Raw genomic sequence first — 21,666 nt, forward strand, 5'->3', positions numbered from 1 at the left:
AAGCCCCGCCACAGCTCCTCTCCACCGGAAGCGTCCGGCCTTTAATACCGTCCTCCTAGCTCTGTCCCGCCCACGGGTCCGCCCTTGTAAAGCGCCCGCCCTGGTGTCACGCGGCAGGCGGAAGTTCCGGTCCGGAAAAGCGACCGGCCGAGCCCCCTTCCGGCCGGAGCCGGGCGTCGGGCTCGAGGGGCTCGCCGGCCTCCGCCCCCCGCGCGTGCGGCGCATGGACGCTGGGTTCCGGGCCCGGAATGCAGGTGGCCACCGAGCCCGACCCGCGCCCCCGGTCAAAGAAGAGTTAGGCCAGCGAGCGTCTACACTCTACATGCTTTTTATTACAAGACTACCGAGCATACGTGGAAAATTCATCATCCAGTAACTACATCTAAAGCACAAATATTTGAAAAAAAGAGAAGAAACAGATTCATTAAATTATATGATTAAATCATTGACCAAATAGAAAATTTATATAATAAAGCCAGAAAAAAAGTTGTAAAATATAGTTTACAATAATTATTCACATTCAAGGCTGTACATCAATACATACAACAACGTGGCCCCGAACATGAATTCAATCCAAATAATTCATATATTAGATTTTAAATAACACAGACTGTACTAGAGGCCAACAATAGCCAGCAAATAACCTTATATAAGAATAAAAATACAAAAGTGTATATCCTAATATCATTGCATTATTTGTTTTCATAAGTTTTAAATTTTTGCTTTGCCTGTACATCACAGTTACAGCTACAGACCAGGTAGAGAATTTTACACATGTTCTAACTGACTGCCACCAACCTGAAAGACAGCTAACATACTATTGATTCATCCGATTTTGTGTTAAGGAACAGCTACAGCAGTTCTAAATAATGCAAAAATTTATTTTTGTCAATGTCCAATCAAACTTCTGATAAGGATAGAGAGGCTTTTCACCAGCAAAACGACCCCTATTCAAAAATCATTCTGCCAGATTGGTTGGGACTAGGGTGGATCACACGCTAAAAAAAGGTCTGCCTTTTGTAAAAAGTTCTCTGTACGCGAAGTTTGGTGTCTCTTCACACTGAAGAAGTGGGTTCTGGGGAAAATTCAGGTATACATGTAGGCTAGTTCAGTTGCCCATCACAGCTGTCCGAGCTACAGATAAAACTGCTCTTGGCTGGAACAGCTCCTTCCCCAAACCAGTTCTCCACAGGCAGCCTGATTTGCAACTCCGCAACCTTGGGCCAGCAGCCTGCCCCCCTCAGAAGCTCTGGAAGTGACTCCTGCCCTGATTTAGGGCACTTGCCATATAGGCTGCCTAAGTGGGAAGGGCCACACCCACCTGAGTCACCGTCAGCTCACGTGAGCTTTGGATGAAAAGAAACAATGTGGAAAAATGCACATGGCGACATCTCTAAGAATAGTACCTGCATCATATTCTGGCAAGCGGCTGCAGCCTCTGCGGTCTGGGGAGTGAGCACCCTGTCTGTGGACCGGACAGGGGACAGGGGACCTGGGGTGTCAGAGGAGGGCAGGAAGTCCAATTCTCCACAATCCAGCCAAAAATCTCTGGCAGACTCAAGTGACACTGAGCACAGCACCTAAAAAATCTCACACACCTCTCCTCTCAGAATCAATGGACCCCAAACTAAAGTGGAGAAATTAGGAATGAAACCAAATTGGGTGTTCTGGGTTTGAAGATAGCCAGACAACCTGCAACACCGTGAGGGAGGACAGGGGAGGAGTCCCGAAAGCCACGTGGGCCAGGACAATCACCCTCTACAGTGAAAAGGCCTGGCCACTGTGCTCTACTAACTGCTAAGACCTTCCTACTGAGTGCCACCATTTGAAGAGCATAGGGGCAAATAACCTTATGTGAAACCCAACTGCCTACATGGTCTCTTTCTCAAGTAGAGATTTTGCTCTTTTACTGATTCCAAATGGCCCAATGTATTTTCGGAGTCTACACACACTTAATTACAAATCATCCACTATGCATGTGGCAAGGTCAGTTCAACACTTTTTATCTCTGCTGCCTGTGCAGATGCAAATTCAGTACCATTGTGGACACAAAGTACAAGCTTCTGAAAATATCACCAAGCATGTGAAAGCCACAGCAGCAGGGATAGGAAGGTAACTAACATGCAAGCATAACCAGATTCTGTCAATGAAAATAAGGAAATGCACTTTTGGAAAAATCTGTCACAAACGGACTGCAATAAATGATATCATTTTAGCATTGTGGGGAAAAAAAAAAGAGCAGTCTTACTAAAACATTCTTTGGAACACACACCTTAGCAGAAACTGATTTGTCCAGAATCTGTAGGACAACTGAGGAGGTTGTGTGCTGGAACTCTGAGCATCTAAGCCTCAGATCAAGACAGGAAGAGAGACTAATACCACCTTTAAAACAAACTCTTTGTGACCCCAAAACACTACTTCTAGGAACCAAGGGTGGGGGGCGATCAGAGTCAAAATCAAAGATTTACGAGGGTATTCATCACAGCATTATTTAAATAGTGAAAAACCAGAAACCATCTAAATGTTTTATAACAGGAAAATGGTCAGATAAGTTACGATAAAACTGATAACCATATTAAGCTCTACAATCACTAAAAACAATGTTTTTAATCATTGTTCATGATGTGGAAAAATGCCTAAGATAAATTATCAAGTGAAACAAGCTAGATGCAGAACAGTGTGTGTTTCATGTTCCCACTTTAGTTTAAAAAGCAAACAAATGTGTGCATGGGGGGTGGGGGGGTTATACACCAAAATGTTCACAGTGGTCTCTTCTGGGTGGTAAGCCTACAGCTGATGTTCTCAGAAAGCAAATGTTTTAAGAAAGTACAGAACCACCTGGAGGCCCTGGGCTGGCACCTGGCCCTGGGTAAGTCTGTGCCACGGGGCGACTCCTGCAATGCCTACAGGCCTCGGCCACAAATACCACAGGGCGGCAGTAGGGGCCTGGAGAAGGTGCGGGGCCCACCAGCTCCGGCACAGCCGCGAGAGGCATCTCCCGCAAAGCAGGTCTGTAACACACTCCTGAGAGCCAACGTTCAGAACAGCAGGTGCAGTGCCTTTGTGTACCCCATGGGGCCACCTGCTACACGACCCATCGCCCACTGTCCTGGTCAGGTCCACAGAAAGAGGGAAGGAAACAGCCCCACCCAAGCCTGGCTTCCTGGAGTTCCCAGAGAGGGGCAAGGCGCAGTGGGCCACCTGAGCCTGTGGACGCCACAGCCCCACCCCCTCCCCTCCATGCCCAGCGAGGCCACATGGTGTGGGACCAGCTCTGCGTGCCAGCTATGTGGTTGGCACTGAACCCTCTCCTGGCCCTCACTAAGACACATGGCTCCTGAATCTAGTCAACAGGGCACTTTCTTTCTCAGTGTGGATAAATCACCTGTACTTCCATGTATGTCTGGTACATACTCGATTGACAGCCATGCCCACATCTTAGAAGGCAAGGCACCTGCACCGGGGACAGGCACTCTAAGGACAAGCTGCATACAACGAAAGCCGACATGGACAAGCACAGGGTAGGAAAAGAACATGTATGTGCCTTAAAAAAAAAAAGGAGGGGGGAAGAAGGCTCTGAGAGGAGAAAGGTGGCGAAGGGAGAAGGGCTCAGCTGTCACTGGCTCAGGCAAGGGCAGTCACTTCAACTCTGTCAGCTGCGAGCTGAACCCTGAACCCCTCATTCTCTGGTTCTGGAGGTTACGATGGAGCTGGCAGGTGAAGCCCAGGAGGTAGTGGCGCTGTCCAGAGAGGAATGCAGCAGACGCTGCGTCTCTCCTGGAGCAGCCCAGCCGAGCGCTCTTGTGAGAGCCAAACGCCAGCCCTGCTCGTTTCCCCATAACCGGACCCAAGGAAGAACACTGTGCAAGAGCAGCCCCCAACTCTCCGAATGGCACGCCCACAGACGCGGGTGTTCTAAGAAAGGTAAATGATCAACATGGGGAGTAAGCTGGAAATGACATTCCTGAAGGCCCAGAGAGACTTAATTTTTGAAAAGCAGGTGAACACAGGCAAGCCTCTTCAAAAGCGAGGAGGAGGAAGAGGGAAGCGTGACCTATGACCCTGGCCCCGCAGCATCCCACTCCCCTGGGTGCCCCAAGGGCAGGCACGCCCCCCACAGCTTGGCACCCGCCCCGGCATGGGCACGCGCGCACACGCACCCTCGCTCACTCATGCACGCGCAGCTCTCACAGAGCAGTGCACAAGACCCGAAAGGAAGCCGCCGGCACTCCCCGCCCCACCTCCGCTCCGGTCTGGCCCCCTGCACGGCCCAGCAGGGGCAGCTCCACAGCCACACTCCCCTCACCGGGCTGACACAAGGGCCACTCATATCACTAAACCCATTTGAGAAAGACATCTTTTCTCCGATTTGGACCACTCGTCAACACGGGGTGACGGATGCTTTGTTCAAGACAGGAGATGGGGGCAGAGTGGTCAGGGGGGACCTCTCCTGTGTGAGCCTTCTGCTGGTGCCTTCGTGAAAGTCTCCAGGAAACGGCAGTTGTTCATCCCCTGGGGACAGAGATGAGTCTGTGAGCAGCCTGCAGGCAGCGGTGCCTCTACCCTGCCCACCTGGGGCTGCGGACTGCCCTCAAGGGACACGGGCAGGGAGAGGAGCTCTGAGCCCCACCAAGCCCACAGGCTTTCTCTGTCCAGGGAGCAGCAGCAAAGAAATCAAAGGACCAGTAAATCGTGGACCCCCTGCGGTAGGTATGCAGCACTGTGCTGCCTCTGAAAAGAGAAAGGCAGGCAGGCTGAAAGCACAGGGGGTGAGCAGGCTGGGCGCTCAAGACTCCAGTGTGGTGTTCCTACCCCTCATGCAAGGTGAGTACCATTTCTTCCTGGCAAGGTCCACATCTTGATGGGGATAAATGACCTGGCAGCATGAGAAGGCTTTCAGACTTTCACTGTGGAGATGTGAACGTGCTGGAAGTCAGGCTACAAGAACGTTCCCTCACCACGAAAGGGGTGCGTGTCACAGCTGGGAGACCGCTGGTGCCCAGAGACCCTCAGCCCTAGCAAACCGCGCCGGGGGGCCTGCATGTTCCACCCTCGGACCAAACTCTCAGGAGGGGCTCATCAGGCAGCACTCCCCCACGTGGGGGACGCCAGGCCCAGTCTGCCCTGCTGCCCTGGCCTCGTGCCCAGAGCAAGGCACAGCCTTCCCTGTCTCCTGGCGCAACTGGGTGCCCACCTCTGACAGTGCTCTTTTCAGACCCGTGCTTCTTTCGAGCTCCACAGGGCCAACCCCGCTCAGAGGGACGTTCAATGCGAACGGCCTGCTGGCACCCTCCAACCTCAGCGGCGGCTCCATAGCACACCCCGACAGCCCGCTCCACATTTCCGCACCTGGAGCCTGCCCAACGAACACAAGCCATGGAGTGCTCACAGCCAGAGCGATGCAAGAAGGCAAGCAGGGGCCCTGGCAGGGCAAAGGGGCATCAAGTAAGGGACACAAGAAAAGAAGCACACGGACCAAAGCCAAGAACCCTCCCACCCGCCAGAGATCGAAGCCACCCTGGCAGAGGCGTGCATGGCTCCCTGCCGACGGGTTCTGTGATAACCTAGGGGCAGGAAGAGCCCAGACACACGCCCCATCCCCTCGGCCACAGGAGGACCGGCCGGTGCATGACCAGGGCGCGTGGTGCAGAGCTGGTGACTCGAGTCTGTTCCACTCGCCCGGGCGGGAATCAGGTGGACGTGCACGGCGCTGGGTCCCCAAGACAAGGAGAGCTTGGGGAGCCTCCACAGAGCACAGAGAGCAAGCAAAGCGACCCTGAATTCCTTTTCGTTATTGGTTTTGTTCTTTGTGTGGTTGGGTATTTTTTTCTTCTTTTCTTTTAAATAAAAAAGCTGCAAGGTTCTGCCGTCTGCGTCCCCCTTGAGATGGCTGGCAGGTGGTCTGGAAGCGTCCCGGAGGGCGGTGAGCCGCGCTGGGGCAAGTGTCCTGGCAGCGACTGCGGCAGCCGCAGACCTGTCACTGCACAGCGGCATCCGGGTGGCTCTGGTATCTGTGTCTCCACACTTCCTGGATCTTTTTGCACCATTTGTGAGCGTTCCCACTCGGGTCCATCAGGTAATACGTCCTGTTCGGCTGTGGAGACAGAAACCGTTTAACGATGCCAAGGGGGTGCCACCGAGAGCAGCACCCTACTGCAGCCACCGAGGCTACCTTTGGAGGCACACGAGCATGCGGGTTTTCGCTGTGCATATGTGCAGACATCACACGTGCGGGCAAGGACCTACAGTTCCCTTAGGTCACCCCCACCCTGACAAACAAGCACAGGGGCCTGGGGGCCCAGCTTGCAGCTGAGCTGGGAGCGTGGGGCCCCTGGGACACGAGAAAAGGGGGAGACAACTGCCCTGCAGAAGAGAACCCGTACAGACAGACTCACCGTGTGCACGAAGAAGGTTTTAAAGTTCTTGGCCTCTGGTCGGAGTTCTTGTGACCATGGAATTTCGCCTTTCAGGACTTTGTTAACAGGATCCACATAATACAAGTGTGGTCCTTCTGTGAGCAGTAACTGTCGTCGTCGTGCAAACAAGCCCTGATGCAAAACGAAAAGACCCTGCTCGTCAGGGCTCAGAAGTGGGAGCGGGCAGCACCTACTGCGGCCTCAGAGGCTTGGCCATCACAGCAGCCTGGGGCTTGGGACCAGCGCCAGCCCTCTGTCCACTCGCCTGGAACCTGGCCTCTCAGGTCACAGAGGGGCAGGCAGAATGAAGCGCCCAGCCTGCCTGGCCTTTGTGAGCTGGATTCCAACGGCCCCACTTGGGCGTGTCTCCCTCCTGCTGCCATATGAGGGAGTGGCAGCACCGGCAGGCAAAACCGAGCCTGCTCCACCGAGCCTGCCAGGGACGGTCAGGGCGCCCCTCGTGCCCTCTGCTCCATGGGGTGGGGGTGGGGCTCCCCACTGCTGGCACCGACCAGGGCGGCGTGTGCAGCATGGCCAGGAACGGAGGCCTGGGGCCTGAACTCAGAAGGGCCCATGTTGGCAGAGTGTTTGTGGAGTCTGATATTTTTGACACAATTAATCCATGAAACAAATAACAACTTTCAAAAACAACTCTAATGAAGTAAGAGACAACTTGATAGGATATCAAAACCCCAAGCCAGAAACAAGAGGCTGTATTTCTATTTTACCACAGCCTTCCTGTGTGGTTTCAAACAGCTTCCCCCAAGTGGCTCAAGTCTTCCTTAGCCGTCAAATCTAGAAATGATCTTTCAGAGAAAGGGAACCAAGACCAAGGACACATGCGCAGCAAGGATCAGCCGGAGCCTGCGGCGGAAGACCAGACCCTGACGTGGCTGAGGGGAGACAGGCCCTCGGGGAGATGCAGCGAGAGTCTGACTTACCTTTCGCTTATCTACGGGACCCATCTTTAGTATTAAGTTATTTTCTACAAACTGGTGCCTATAAAAAGAAGAAAACAAGAATGAGACGCTCACGTGAGTCAGGGATAAAAATTCTCCCCAAGCTCCTCCACTCAAAATGAACTTGCTGAGGGCATCTGCGTGCCTTGCCCAGGCCTCTCCCGTCACGGCCCCAACCCGCTCCAGGAAGTCAGGAGGCCCCACGTGTCACAGAGGGCGCAGGTGCCCACTGCTCGACCGCTTTCGGTCGGGGTGCGCGGACCAGCACCGTTGCCTGCTGCTACCTCTGGCTCGGCAGCACAAAGGTGGTGGTGAGGGGACGCCGGTCCTCCTTCATGTGAACAAAGCTGGGGTGAACACAGAGCCCCTGAAAGGGAGGAGGCTTCTGAGAGTCAGCCCCAGGACACAGACTGCTGGCCACGTGCCACCTCCCCAAGCTGGGCCCCCCAGTCCAAGAAACCAATCCTCAGAAACCACCGAGCAGCTGCGAATCACAGATCCCGGAAAGACCTGTGCCGGACTCGGTTTGAGAATATCTTCTCTGGTGTTTCTACCACAGTAACACAGCACTCCTACTCAAATATGGCAGGAGTTTGGAAGAGAAAGCTAGGAACACAACTTTGACTTAATGTGCATTCTAGCAAGTATACTTCACTTTGACTCCAAGGAGGATAAAAGAGGTTGTTTTAATGTCTACGGGTTCTTGCTTTTGGTTAAAGTGAATAGTTACCGGTTTATGTTCTGACTTTACTGAAATTCCTGATCTGAGGATCTACTGTAGAACACAATAATATTTTTTATTTGGAAAGGCCTAAGACAACTGTCATCTCCAACAGTGACAGTTTTATTACCACTTTAGTATCTGAGCGCACCCACACGGGACGCAGTGCGTGCAAGACGACTGGCCGAGCTAGCAGAACCGTGTTTTCCCACCCAGCTCACCTGGCCCCGAGGTCTGCCCATGCTAACCCAACCAGACCCAGGCCGGCTCCAGAGCTCACAGAGGCCCCATTCCCAAGAACCCAGCCTACATGTGAGTGGACATAGCCGCAGGTGGATTCTGAAAACTAAAAAGAATTTTAATGAAAACAGTGCTGTATGAGGAAAAGTACAACACCTCCCTCTCAGAGGTACTTAAAAACCAAACTAACAAACAAAACCAAGACTTGAAACAAAGAGGAAAAAAATTCAGGAGATTTTTGAAAAGCAGATAGAATGATCTGCAGCACAGAAACAGATCAGACGGAAAGTCCCTTCTAACCAACAGACCCTAATGTAGAAGAACTGGATGTGTAGTAAAGAACCATAAACTAACCATAAGGGGAAGACTTGAATTAAAGTGTACTAGGTGTGGGGGGGTCCGGGGCGGGGGAGGCAGCCAGACCCCCGGGGGCGCTGGGCTGATGGTGCCACAGCACCAGGGAAGCCTGACAGACAGGTACAGAAAGAAGTGGCCTCACGGTATCTTTGCAGCCTCATGTGGTCTGACAGGAGACACCGAACGAAATATTAGATCGAACAAGAGATTCTGGTTTTCCCTGAGCTTGAGAAACTGGGGAAGATTTTTCTCGAGGATAGCTGACACTGAGTCCAGTTCGCCGGCAGCCCCAAAGCAGTCCAACGCCCCCGCCAGGGCAGAGCTAGGAGAGGGGGGAGGAGTTCCTGTCTAAGCAGCAGTCAGGACCACGGGAGGACAAAAGCACCTCCAACTATAGAACCACCACGGTGAACCAGGAGGCAGGCTGGAGAGGTCTTCAGTAAATATGGCCCACAGGGTCAACATCACTCTGCAGAGCACATGCAAAGCAACAGGAAAGGCTTAAAGCTTAAAAAAAAAAGAACAAAGGATACAAACTAGCAATTCCCCAAAGAGGGCATGGCCCCAAAATTTTCAATGGCTCTAAGTAAACAAAACTGAGCTAGCTGCCCTTCCTGGGTGCCCTACTGGGGTTGCCCCGGTGTGTGTGTGTGAGCACCTGCTCAGCACCGGCGCCTGTGGTCCTGAACTTGAAACTCGCTTAAAAGCAATTTGGAAATGATGTATTGAGACGTAATCCCACTCCCAGCCATTTACCCTCAGGAGGTAAAGAAAAATGAAGATTAGAAGCACAGATGTCCACAACAGTAGTATTACAGTGAAACCGAAACCACAGCAATGGCTCATCAACAGAACATTCTGGCACCGCAGGGAAGCAGGCAAGCCCCTTCCTCGTCCCTGCCGTGAGGACCCCACTGACAGAGCCCAGCCTGACTACGTGGACCAGCACGCTCTCAGGCCCTGTCACACATGCACAAGCGCAGCCTCCGCCTCTCGCACTCCTCCCGGGCGGTGACAGCCAATGCGGGCTCCTGACTGGATCCAGTGGCTGGGGTGATACGACCCCGAGGCGGGACGCAGAGAGGCTCAGAAGCTCCATTATTAGCACAAATGCCACAATCCGATCGGGCAGTGCATTTGCCAATTAGCTTACAACAGGCTGCTAGTGAGCTACCTTGAAAAGTTTAAGTACTTATTAAAGGAGTCATTTTCAATTTTTTACTTCAAAAAGTCAATTTCCACTCCCCTGAAAATGCACCCCCCCGCCCTGCGCACGAGGCGCGTTTTCCTCGCTGGCAGGTGGTGGATGCCGTCCGCAGACTTGGAGCTGAAGCCAGACCCGAGTCAGAGACTCTCAGAGTGTGGTCAGCAGGCAGGTCACCGCAGCCATGCTGACCACACAGTGACGCTCACCACTGGCTCTGTGCCGATGTCCACGCAGGCTTGCCCATGGTCGTTTTGCTAGGGGGGATGCTGTCAAGGTACTCCTTCCTCCTGATCCCAAAGCCAGGGTTCTCTCCTCCTCACCCTATCCCTCCAGCAACCCCCAGGCCCCAAGAAGGTCATCTTGGAAGATGCAAGCCTGAGGCCACAAGCAAGTCTGAGCCACTTCAGGGCACAGTCACTCCCAGGGAAGCCGAGCAAGCCGGCCAGAACCCCAAGGTGGCTCTTCTGACCACCTCAGGAAGCCTCTCCACACTGGGCTTTGACCCAGGGGATGGAAGAACAAGCGACTGTGGCCAGTTTGCTCTTAAACGCCAGCTCTGGGGACCCCTTTACACCCTCAAACTTGATGGAAGATCCCAAAGAGATTTCCTTTATTGGGGTTACACATTGATATTTAGGTAGGAGAAATTAAAACAGAGACATTTTTAAATACTTAATTCATTAAAAACCACAAATAAAACTATCACATACTAATATAAATAACATTTTTATTCAAGAGTAACTTTTTTCCAAAACAAAGATAAGTCATGGGAAGCATGACCCCACTGTACATTTTGCAAATCTCCTTAATATCTGGCTTCAGAGAAGACAGCTGGGTACCCCCATCTGCCCCAGCCTTCACTGGGCTGTGCCCCGCTGTGCAGGCTAGAGCACACGAAGGACTCAGCCTCACTGAGTCAAGTAGCCGGAACAGGAAGGAGTGCCTTTAAAAGCCTCTTCAGATGACGATGGGCATTCTTCTTTGATAATGCACCCAATCAACAAGCGGAGTTCCTTCAAGGTCCGCTGCCACCTGGAGTTGGAGTCCCACGATGGCTCTCTCACACTCTGAGACACTAGAACTCGTCGGTGTACCTGGCACTTTGAACAGCTCTGCCCCCAGCACCCAACCTGGAAAACGGTGGTTTGCCGAGTCATGGAAATCACCCCAACACCGACAAATTACCTCCCACGATATCCGCCAATCAACTCATTACCGTCACGACCTCTCTCCTCAAGTCTTTAAGTCCTGGGAAGATGTCAAACTCAAGTGAGGGATAAAGGTTCCCCAAATCCTAATTTCGATTTTATCACTGGTAACAAATACTAGCAGTTGTTTGTCTTAAAGGACGGGCTCATTCCACTCCTTTTCTGGAAAAAACGGCCCAACGGCCAAGTCTGAATAACCCCAGTTTGCCAGTAAAACAGTGTAGTGAAAACGGTCTTGCATGCAAAGAGCAGCTGACCGCACTCCCAACACCACTGCTTTGCTTGAGAGAACTCACCCTTGGCTTGGCAGCAGAGATGCTTCCTGCAGACTTCCCGGGAACTGCATTCAGACTACTAATAAAACCAGTAATTTTTGACGACTACTCCCAAGTGAGCCTGGTTTCTTTCCTTCCCGTGCGTGCGTGGAAAGCCCAGGTGCTCGAGCACCACCTGGTGCCACAGCCTGGACTCCTGACCTGCCCCCGAGGCTGTGCCAGCCACTGCTTCCGCAGCACCGATGCACAGGTCAACAACGCATCTGTTCCAGAACAGGCAGTGAGATTCCAAAGCAGGACTCGAGGCAGACCCTGCCCTGCGCCTGAGGAGGTGCATGCAGCTGACACTGTGCTCTTCGTGCGACTCTGACGGAGAAACTGACTGCAACTGCAGAAGAGGCAACCTTTCCAAACGGTAGGATCACTCCGGTGGGTGCCGGACAAGTTGGTCTGGTGTGTGCCGTCAAGCATTCTGGGAAACTCTCTGGCTGATGAACTTGCCCTCGTGGATGTTTTGGAAGATAAACTCAAGGGAGAAATGATGAGTCTGCAACATGGGAGCTTGTGTCTTCAGACAGCTAAAACTGCGGCGGGTGAAGACTACTCTATGACCGCCGACTCTAGCGTTGGGGTGGTAACTGCAGGGGCCCCCCAGCAGGAGGGAGAGAGCTGGCTCAGTCTGGTGCAGAGGAATGTCAGTGTCTTCCAATTCACCATCCCTCGGATAGTCCAGTATGGTGCTGTGACTGTGGTTTTCAACCCAGCGGGAGGTCTCACATATGTGACTTGGAAACTAAGGGGACTACACAAGCACTGTGTGATTGCAAGTGGGTATAATCTGGATTCTGTTAGATTTCGCTATCTTACGGCTGAAACACTTGGCACTCATCCCAGCAGCTGCCATGGATGGACTTTGGGAGAACATGGCGACTCAAGAGCGGATGTGTGGAGTGGAGTGAATGCAGCAGGCATTTGTGCCCAGGAACTGAATCCAGAAATGGGAACAGATGGTGGTGGTGGAAACTGGAAGGGAGTGCATACGAGGGTGGTTCAAAGTGTCTATGAAGTCATCACACTCAAAGGACATACCAACTGGACTAGTGGATTAAATATGGCTGAACTCACTGAATCCACATTGAAAATCTAGCCAGGATTCGTCCGGTGACAACGATGGTGCAGGGAATGCATGGCACTGAGAACAAAGTATTCCTGAGCTTTCCATGTATCCTGAATGCTCGGGGATTAACCAGGGCGATCAGCCAGAAGCTGAAGGATGATGAGGCTGCTCAGCTCAAGAAAAGTGTAGAAACCTTGCGGGACATCCACAAAGACCTAAAGGCCTGTGACTTCCGGCTTCTAGAGCTTTCAACACCACAGTGTGATTAACCATGAATGATCCTCTAGTTTTCATCCATGTGCATGGACCGCAGTTAGCTTTTCTCTTCCTAAATATGTGAATTTGGGCTCAGAGACTTGAAGACCACGCTTGGTTCAATGCTTGCAATATGAGCAGTATCTGGAGATTTAGCCACTCGTAAGGAAAAATATAACTTGGCCAGAGGGATGCCAACTCACTCCTGGTGTCCGCAGCCGCCTCTTTAGCCCAGCGAGCTGCTGCACCAGGGCCCGTGACAGTGCCGGGACTCCTCACCCCGACTGTCACCTGGCAGGCACTCCGCCATGTCAATGGCCCAACACTCCTTGGCCTCCCAGCTGTCGAGTGCGCTTTCCCAGCCTGGACAACGTAACTTCTAAGATGCCACAGCGGCTTCTGAAGTTTGGCTCTGAAAGAGCTCCTCACATGTACACTTACAACAAGCTATTCGTTTATCGTTCCAACTCTGAATGACAGGCCTCTGGCGCTGCAGTTCCACCGGCACCGGAACAGTATGCAAAACCGTTCTGTTCAGAGACACGGACAGAAGGCACTGACGTCCCGCGTATAAGGGGAAGAGAGCCCTGGCCTGTTGTAGCTCCGTATCTACAGTTCTGCCCAGTGTCTCCGGAACACGCATCAGAGAGCGCTCTGACAGCCCTCGAATGTAGGTGGGGCTGCTGGGGGCTGAGAAAGCACATCTCTCTCTGAGTCAATATGAAAAATGTTATAAATGTCCTTTTGTTTTAGAATATATCATTAAGATCTACAATGATAATTTCAGATGAAATTTATGTTTTTCAGAAATCTTTAAATTTTATTGCAAAACAAGTCAGCAAAGTGCCCTGAGATCCTGTTGTGTGTCCATGTAAGCCTAAGGAAAACTTCAGGATTTCAAAGCAAGGATTTACCAGATGACACCGAGTTACAGTGATTATAGCAGATGTAACTGAAGACAGCTAAGAGCCCAGCAGGAATACTGAGAATTCACTAAATCTCTAAAGCTGCACATATTTATACTGTAAACCTACTCCTGTAGATTCAAAAAAGACAAAGCACACAGCCCAGTAGCTGCCAAAGCAACAACATCATGGTCCAGGGTGCAGCCTCTGAAGACGTGCACTGCACACACTCAGAGAATGAGAGGGAGAAAGCAAGGATCCTCTTAATGCTATTACACAATTATTACCATGCCCCTTGGGCTGTACACTGAGAGCCCTGTCGTAAGAACAAAGATCTTGCCCTGCCAAATAAGAGATGCTGCAAGCTTTGAGAATCACCAGCCCAGAGAGCCTGAACCTGGAGGGAAGGGACGAGAAGCCGGAACAAAGGGAGGGAAGGCAAGAGGCCTCAGTCCTGCCCAGAACCCAGGCTGCACGGCCTCAGGGAAGGCCCTAGGTAAAGGCACACAAGCCTTCTGGGGAGTCCCCCCAAGGCTGCATGACAGCGGGCCCAGGAAGCTCGGCGCACAGACCTGCCCGGAGTGCCCGGCCTGGTGGTGCTCACACCATTCTGACCAAAGCCTCTTCCTCCCTACTCCGTACACACTGATAGTCCTAAGCAACACCACTTTAGGAAGGGTAAACTCCCGAGAAGTGTAGGTTATTCCAGTTGGCTGACGTCTAACTATACTTTTACTAGAGACGATAATTTCTAATGGTTTGCAATCCTGGCTTCATCACCCACTCCTTCTCCTTTGCACCCTGCCTCCTCCTCTTACTCCTCCAGGCTCGCCTAGCCCAGCCCTCCAACCAGCCTGCCTTCTCCCTCCATGCCCACGCCTACCCCAACACACCTCCCCGCTCATCCCTGCGCCGGACTCCCCTCCGCCCAAGTGAAAGGTGAAACCATAAAAATGCATGAAGAAAAGTGTTAGGGTAGACACACTCTTCTCAACATGACCAAGATGGAAAACAGAAAATAAAAACACAGACGCGTTTGACTTTGTAAGAATTTAGAACTTCTATACAAAAATACACACAAAAAACTGAAAAGACAAACTGAAGAAAAATGTTTGTGAAACATACAACAAAAATATTCTTTGCATCCATGGCTCTCAGAGTCAATTTCGAAAAGATGGAAAATGTACAAGAAGAAAAATAGTCAAAGAAGACCAAGTACCTCGAAAGATAAATAGAAACGGCCAATGATGTTTGCCTCAACCAGGATACAGATGCAAATTCCCATGACCCATTTTTAGAGCATCAAAGTGCTTCAGGAGAGGCAAGAGTGCTGGGAGACAGGGGTTCCCCGGCACCGTGGACACAGAGCACCGTGTCCTCACATGTGCTCACACCCACTCCACCTGCCAACCCAGGGCCCCCCCTTACGAGAAACACCCAGGCAAGTGGGAAAACCTACATGCAAAAGATGATCTGCAATAGTGGAAACTCTAGAATGCCCCACACGCCCCACCTAGGGGCGGTGGTCATTTGGTCGGTGGTAAATCCACGTCAGAACACTGATGCTGACAAGGCCTGGCTCACTGAGCCCTGAGGGTCTCAAACCCACTCATCCCCAGGCCAACACCTCCAAACCCCTAATTCAAGCTGGACCCTTTGAGGGTCCTTGTTTCCCGAGCATTAATGGCAGCAAGGGAGGTGTGAGGTGATGCGGGGCCTTGGCAGGCAGTGGAGATGGAGGGCGGGCGCCCGTGCTCTCGGTCTCCCGCTGCTCGACTCCCACACGCTCGGCTCCGCTCTTCTAAATGGAGCACAGCTTACATCTATGGATTCTTACCAAGGGTTTCCACTGGCCTGCTTCTCCAGTAACAACCTCTTCTCATCTTCGGAGAACTCTAAGTCCAGTTCAAAAGAATTAGTGTCCAGGTCATGGATATACTGCTCGATGTTGCTGCCCGCCATCTGCGGCAGGCCTGCATCCGAGGCGGACAGGGAGTGGGAGGAGGAGGATGAGGACACCTGCATGCAGCCGAACTGGCTCAGGAGGTTGTCGTACTGCACAGAGAAGAGGGAAGAGTGAGAGCCACGCACGATTTCCCTTGGGCCCCCAGCCCAGACCCAGCAAGCTCACGCCCTGGAGGTCTTGAGGCCCCCGTGGCCGCTCTGACTCCTCCTGCACCAGATGGCGGGCCCCTGAACCAAGGCAGGGCTGGGTGCTGCCAGGTCTGGTCCCCCTCCTGATGGGCTGACCCCCAGTCTTCATCCCCAGGAAGAGGAGACCCAGGGCCTGGGGACTGCTGACCCCTGCAAGCCCTGGGCTACCCCAACCAGAGGAAAGAAGAGGGGGGATGGATGGCCTCCTGGGTGCAGAGGCACCCTCTTGTAAGCTCAGGAGCCCTCCTCCTTGACCCTGTGGCTTGACGTTTCTAAAAGTCTGTGGTTGTCACTTGTCCCAATTTGACTGTGTTCAATTTTAAAAAAAATATATCCCTTTTAACTGTAGCAAATATTAATTAAATTTGATAAAAAGCTGCCTGCTCTTCTGGAGAAAGCTATAAACCGGTGGTAACACGAAAATGGACTTACTCACAGAAGTGCCTGTGCATTCAGATACCCCTGGGGCCGGTGAGAGGGCCAGAGAGCCCCCAACAAAGACCTAAGGAAGAGTGCTCGCCCTTGACGGCCTGCTCCCCACAGCTGCAGGCCCCACGCCTGAACCCCACTGCAGCCAAATATAAGGGAAAAGAAGCCACCAGCAAGGGCTGAGATCAGAGCCCGCATGTCCTTCCAAGTCCCCTGTGTGTCCAGAAAGGCCCCGGCTGCCACCCTTGAAGGTGGGCCCTGGACACAGCACACCCCCCCCACCCCTGCAGACCGTGCTTCCACCTTCCTGACTCACTGCCGGGAGTGGCCTTCTCCCAGGTGCTCACACTGCACAGACAGCAGGCTCAGACCCACCTCACTGGCTCCTGGGTGGAACTGACCCTGGCTGGACACTCCTACGGCCTCTCATCTAAGTAAGGTCTTCTTCTAGCACATTCTCTGCTTCTGCTCTGTGAGGACTCCCTGGACCAAGGCCGCCTCTGCTCAACATCCCAAAGTTTACAGAGGCTTCCACTGCCAGGTGTCTCAGGAGCTGCAAGGCCAATGAGACGGATGTCTCCATCATCTCCATTTCTAAAACAGGGAAACTGAGGCATGGAACTGCCCCAAGACCACAGCCTGCTAGCTAGCACCGAATTAGGACCGGTCCTCTACGTCTTTCCTACCGCGCCCCACAGAAAGCTCCAGATGTATCTCAGCTCTCTGCTCTTTGATCCTCGGTAGCATCTAGGACGACCCGCAGCACAAAACGCAAGCCCAGAAAGAGTGTGTGACAAGGGGTGACGCTGGCTGGCATGGGGGTACCTGCCGGCGCACACTAAGGAAACTCCCCATGATGCTCCAGCACGGAGGCTTTTCCCAAGGGTGCCACACCTGGCACACCCCCTCCAGGGTCTAACCACCAGCACCACCACCAGCCACGGCAGCAGATTAAGAACACACAAGAGAACCAAGTGCCCGCTCTCTTCATTCCCTGAGCAAACACAGTTCCCAGTTCTTTGCCCCCAGAGGGAGCCCCCTTCCTACTGAAAAGGACCCCAGACTCTCTTGGGGCCTTGTGGATGAGAACATGCCCCTGGAAGACTGTCAACACCCACAGAATAGGAGTGCCCCCTCCCGTATTGGACACCTTCCCAGGTCAAGGCTCACTTCACTGTCCAAATGCAAAGTCTGGTACAGCGAGCGCTGCCTGAATACCTCCCCAAGGCTTTCAAACCACACAGCTTTGAAAGCTGAGGATGCGCCATCTAACAGAAAGTAAGCCATTAACCAATGGAGCTGGTTTTAAGATGGCCACACCTGAGTACTGAGAAGCCAGGGTTCGCAGCGAGGTGAATGCGACCAACCAGCAGACAGAAGGCCTGCCCAAGACACTCCACCGTGCGTGTAACACACGTGCACAGGCACACACAGCTCCACGAAGCCGAGCCCCGAGTCAACAACAGCATGAGTGGCCCCTGCAGAGCCGGCAGTCAGAGCAAGCTGCTTCACTGGCCACGGCTCCAGAAGGACGTCAGGCCCGGGGGACGGAGGCCTGTGGTGGGGTCCCCCGCAGTCCGCACACGTGGAGGCTGCCGACAGCTGAGACCACCGTGGTGGGGGAAGCAGGCCAGGAGTGAGCCCAGATGGCTACCCACATCCGAATCCCTTCAAGTCTGGGCACAAAGGATATTTTAGGACAATGAAAGGGTAATGTGTTGTTTACAACAATAAGTAGGAGACAGAAGAAACTCGGTCTCTGAGAGGATACGAGCAGTAATTTTAACTAAGCTGTGGATGACTTTTAGACAAAATCTAAATTCCCCAGTCAACTAATGTGGCACTCTATACACGGGAATTGGCTAGAATAAGCCATGATGACAGAAGTTACACCAAGAGAACGGACTGTGGATGGTAACAGAAACATGGGAAATCATATTTAAACATGGGGGGTCGTGGCGGAGGGTGAGGAGGGAGCACAGGACTGCCAAGAAGCTGGTCACTGGTGGTGTGAGGGGGGTGCACGGCCACTCACTGTACCCCTCTGCCCACTTCCGTGTCTTCACATCCTCCATAAGGAACGTTTAAACAACAAATATACTCAAGACCCCACCTCTACTAGGCACGAAAAGCTAACAGTGACCAGTGTCCCCCAAAAGTTCAAAGCAGCAGCACCCTGGGCTTCTGGAAGATGAGAAGCATTCCAGAATGTCTTTAGATGCACAATTACAAAGCACCAGCCAAAAGGAGAAGACAGAAGCCCAGGGTGACAGCATGGAGGGTACTGCTCCCACGGGTTCCAGTCTCCCTGACCCAACAGCACGCTGCCTCTGGGGGAAAACTAACTACAGTAAGAAAAGGAGACTGCCCTCACCTCCCCCAGCCTGGCAATCTGCGCTTGGGGCAGACGGGCAGGTGGATGCTTCACTGGCCCCCGTACTGGGGAGACTCGGCCAGGGGCTGCACAGGGCTCAGCCACCAACACGTCTATACTGGCCTCCCCTCCAGCCATGCATTCCACAAGCTGGGCTCCCAGGGCCCATGGCAAGGACTCCCTGTGCACCGAGGAATGGTAGCACACAGCACTGCGGGGCTGTTCCTGACACACACGTGCGTGTGCACGCACACGCTCCCCCCGCAGACACATGCACAAACACCACTCACGCATGCACACCCCCCCACACACACATACACCACATACATGCGCGCACATGCGTGCCCACGCTGGCTGGCTTACGTTTCCGTAGCAGTCCTCGTCATCCTCCGACATGGCTGGCAGGTAGGCGGTGAGTTTCGGAGGCGTCTGATGCTGCAAGTTCTCCCACGTGATGGACTCGAAGAACGGATGAGCTCGCAGGGGGCCGTACCCTCCCATTTCCTCACAGCCTAATCGCTTCGTGGCATCTAAAACCTGAAACAGAAGTCAACACAAGTCAGTGCTTGGATCGAAAAGTATTTGACAAAAACATTCTTTTTGAGTACTCCTTTTCAATTCTTCTCATCTCAGACAAAGGAGGGCACTAGGGCCTGTCCCGCCCCATCCCACAGCATGCCGTGGATAGCAGAGTCACCCCCGGGGCTTCGTTTACCTCTCTCAAGCTCCTAGCCTTCCCTTGCACAGGTGAAAATAACTCAAAATTTAATGAATAGCATCAAGTGTTCTCTTAAAATACACAATTAAAAATCCTACAACAAGAAAAAAATAAACATACTGTCTTTCATAACAAAGAGACCAAGAATCTGTCTAGATGGCGAGCTACCACGGACAGAACTCAAAATGCTGTGTTCTCCCAACCGTGCTTCATCTCAAAGGGCCCCAGAGTCGTCTCCTCCCAGATTCAGCTTTACGGCCCTAGACCCACCGAGCATCAACACGCTACCTGCTGACGGGACAGGCCCTGGAGAGGCAGGCCGACACAGGACTGACCCTGTCCCCAAGACGAAGGGAAAGTGAAGGGGAGGTCCAGCACCCGTGCACACCAGGGCAGGGACACTGCAGCTGCTAAACACAAACTTAAATACCTTTGCTGCGTGAATCGCTTACTTCTACTATAGTACCTGGGTGATCTTTAAAACCTTCCTGCAGCAGACTCTAAAGCTGACACCCACAGATGTCACTGTGCAGGATTTAGAGCCATCTGCCACTGTAATACACCCAGTAGCTCCAGCAACAAGTAACTTAAAATGCCATGTATGTTGATGAACAAATGCAAAATGATACAATGATTTCCTATCTTACTAAAGTCAAGAATCGGGCATTTGGAAATTGAAAAGGACTTACAGTAATCAGATGACACAAATCTACCTACACTCATTATCAACCCTAAGATACCCTTCTGTTAAACACAGGGGCCTCCAGGAAAGCTGCTCTGACCACAAGTTCAGAGGGACTCAGAGTGTGGCTGTCGGATCATCTTACAGAAGACAATTCAGAATATTTACCAAAAGTTTTTCCACAAGGTCTCTTGCCTTAGGGAAGAATTTTTCAGGAAAGTCATATTCCAACTTAATGATCTTCTGAAATATAAGATATTCATTTCTGTAAAACAAGAAACACCATCACTTGGGCAGAGTGCACAAACCTCCCCAGCACAGAGCTTTACCTTTCCCGGGCCAGCAGTCTCCCTCTCTCCTGCAGAGACACTGCTGCAGAAGTCCCCGAACCCTGGCCCAGCCCTGGCCCAGCCCCGGGGCTGCCCCCTCCCACCTCTCTTGCAGCTGCTACGATGGGCTTGGGGGTGGTGGGTGGTCTTACCCTGCTCGAAAAGGCGGCAGTCCTGCCACAAGCTGGTATATTATACATCCGAGAGCCCAAAGGTCTGAACTTTAAGGGAGGGGAAAAACAGAGAAGAACGACGTTTGTAAAATGTCCGTGACAAGCACAGTTCACTTCTGCCCTACTGGTTCTACCGCCCCATCTCTGATCTACTTCTCTTCTTTAAAACCAGGTCAGTGTGAGGGTGGGAACCTGCTCAGGGTCCTTCTTGAGGGGGCCTCCCTGGGGACCTGGACTTGGAGAGTCCCACACACAGCAGGCACTACTGGGCCAGGCCATGCGGCCATTCCCACAGACCTGCCACTGCCGGGGGGCCCCAAATGTCTCACAGGGCCCACGTGGACCTGAAGAGACAGCAGAGGTCATTCCTGACTACAGAAACACTGACAGTGACAGAGAAGCACCTTCTTCCAGTGCCAGGCAGCAGGTGGTGGCGCTGGTAAGGGGGCTCCCGGCAGTCACTGCAGGTCAGTACAGCGACGGATCAACTTAGATTCTCTCGCAACTCACTCAGCGTTTACCCTCAGGACACAGATGCAAGCCAAGGGGCCAAATGAGACAATCCACAGGATGTGCACAAAGCAAGCTTTAATTCTGTCCCTTCTTGAACTTGTGAAAAGCCCTATCCCTCCTTCATAAATATTTTAATTCCACATTTTAAAAGAAACAGTTCTAAACTTCCCTAAGCTGTTTCCAGAACCAGCTAGCAGGGACCCTGGAGGGGATGCTCTCCTTGTCTGTGATGTCCTCCTTGCCTGTGATGTCACCGCCCCCTTCCCACCCCGCCCTGCTCACTCTCGCCCCTCAGTGCCCTCTTGGAGCTCATGGCTGACATCAACTTTGCATATTTTCTTTCCTCTGGAAGTTTTTCTCTTTTTTTTTTAAATTTTTTTATTGTTATGTTAATCCCCATACATTACATCATTAGTTTTAGATATAGTGTTCCCTGATTCATTGTTTGTGCATAACACCCAGTGCTCCATGCAGAACGTGCCCTCCTCAATACCCATCACCAGGCTAACCCATCCTCCCACCCCCCTCCCTTTTTTTTCCTTTTTTAAAGATTTTATTTATTTATTTGACAGAAAGAGAGAGAGAACACAAGTCTCTCCCTTGACCGACAGAGCCACCCAGGCGCCCCTGGAAG

General features: G+C 52.3%; 2 protein-coding genes and 1 pseudogene across 4 annotated transcripts in view; 2 read left to right on the top strand and 1 right to left on the bottom strand.

Annotated features, from left to right (window-relative positions):
• Positions 1-312: 312 nt before the first annotated feature.
• PDPK1 (3-phosphoinositide dependent protein kinase 1) overlaps positions 313-21,666 on the bottom strand; it is a 76,209-nt gene continuing 54,855 nt past the window's right edge. For all 3 annotated transcript variants that reach the window (XM_032425580.1, XM_032425582.1, XM_032425581.1), the window contains 7 exons: positions 20,499-20,567; positions 20,186-20,282; positions 18,981-19,154; positions 15,498-15,715; positions 7,358-7,415; positions 6,396-6,548; positions 313-6,094 (listed from right to left, as the gene is read on the bottom strand). In XM_032425580.1, coding sequence (XP_032281471.1) covers positions 5,978-6,094; positions 6,396-6,548; positions 7,358-7,415; positions 15,498-15,715; positions 18,981-19,154; positions 20,186-20,282; positions 20,499-20,567 — 886 coding nt within the window. In that variant the 3' untranslated portion in view covers positions 313-5,977. The remainder of the gene's footprint in view (positions 6,095-6,395; positions 6,549-7,357; positions 7,416-15,497; positions 15,716-18,980; positions 19,155-20,185; positions 20,283-20,498; positions 20,568-21,666) is intronic.
• On the top strand, positions 4,854-5,803 carry LOC116645435. Its single transcript, XM_032425584.1, has one exon. The coding sequence runs from the start codon at positions 4,872-4,874 to the stop codon at positions 5,778-5,780; it is 909 nt and encodes a 302-aa protein (XP_032281475.1). The 5' UTR covers positions 4,854-4,871; the 3' UTR covers positions 5,781-5,803.
• LOC116645583 lies at positions 11,729-14,438 on the top strand (annotated as a pseudogene).

The sequence above is a fragment of the Phoca vitulina genome, unplaced genomic scaffold (genome assembly GCF_004348235.1).
Source record: "Phoca vitulina isolate PV1807 unplaced genomic scaffold, GSC_HSeal_1.0 scaffold33, whole genome shotgun sequence".
Taxonomy (NCBI): Eukaryota; Metazoa; Chordata; class Mammalia; order Carnivora; family Phocidae; genus Phoca; species Phoca vitulina.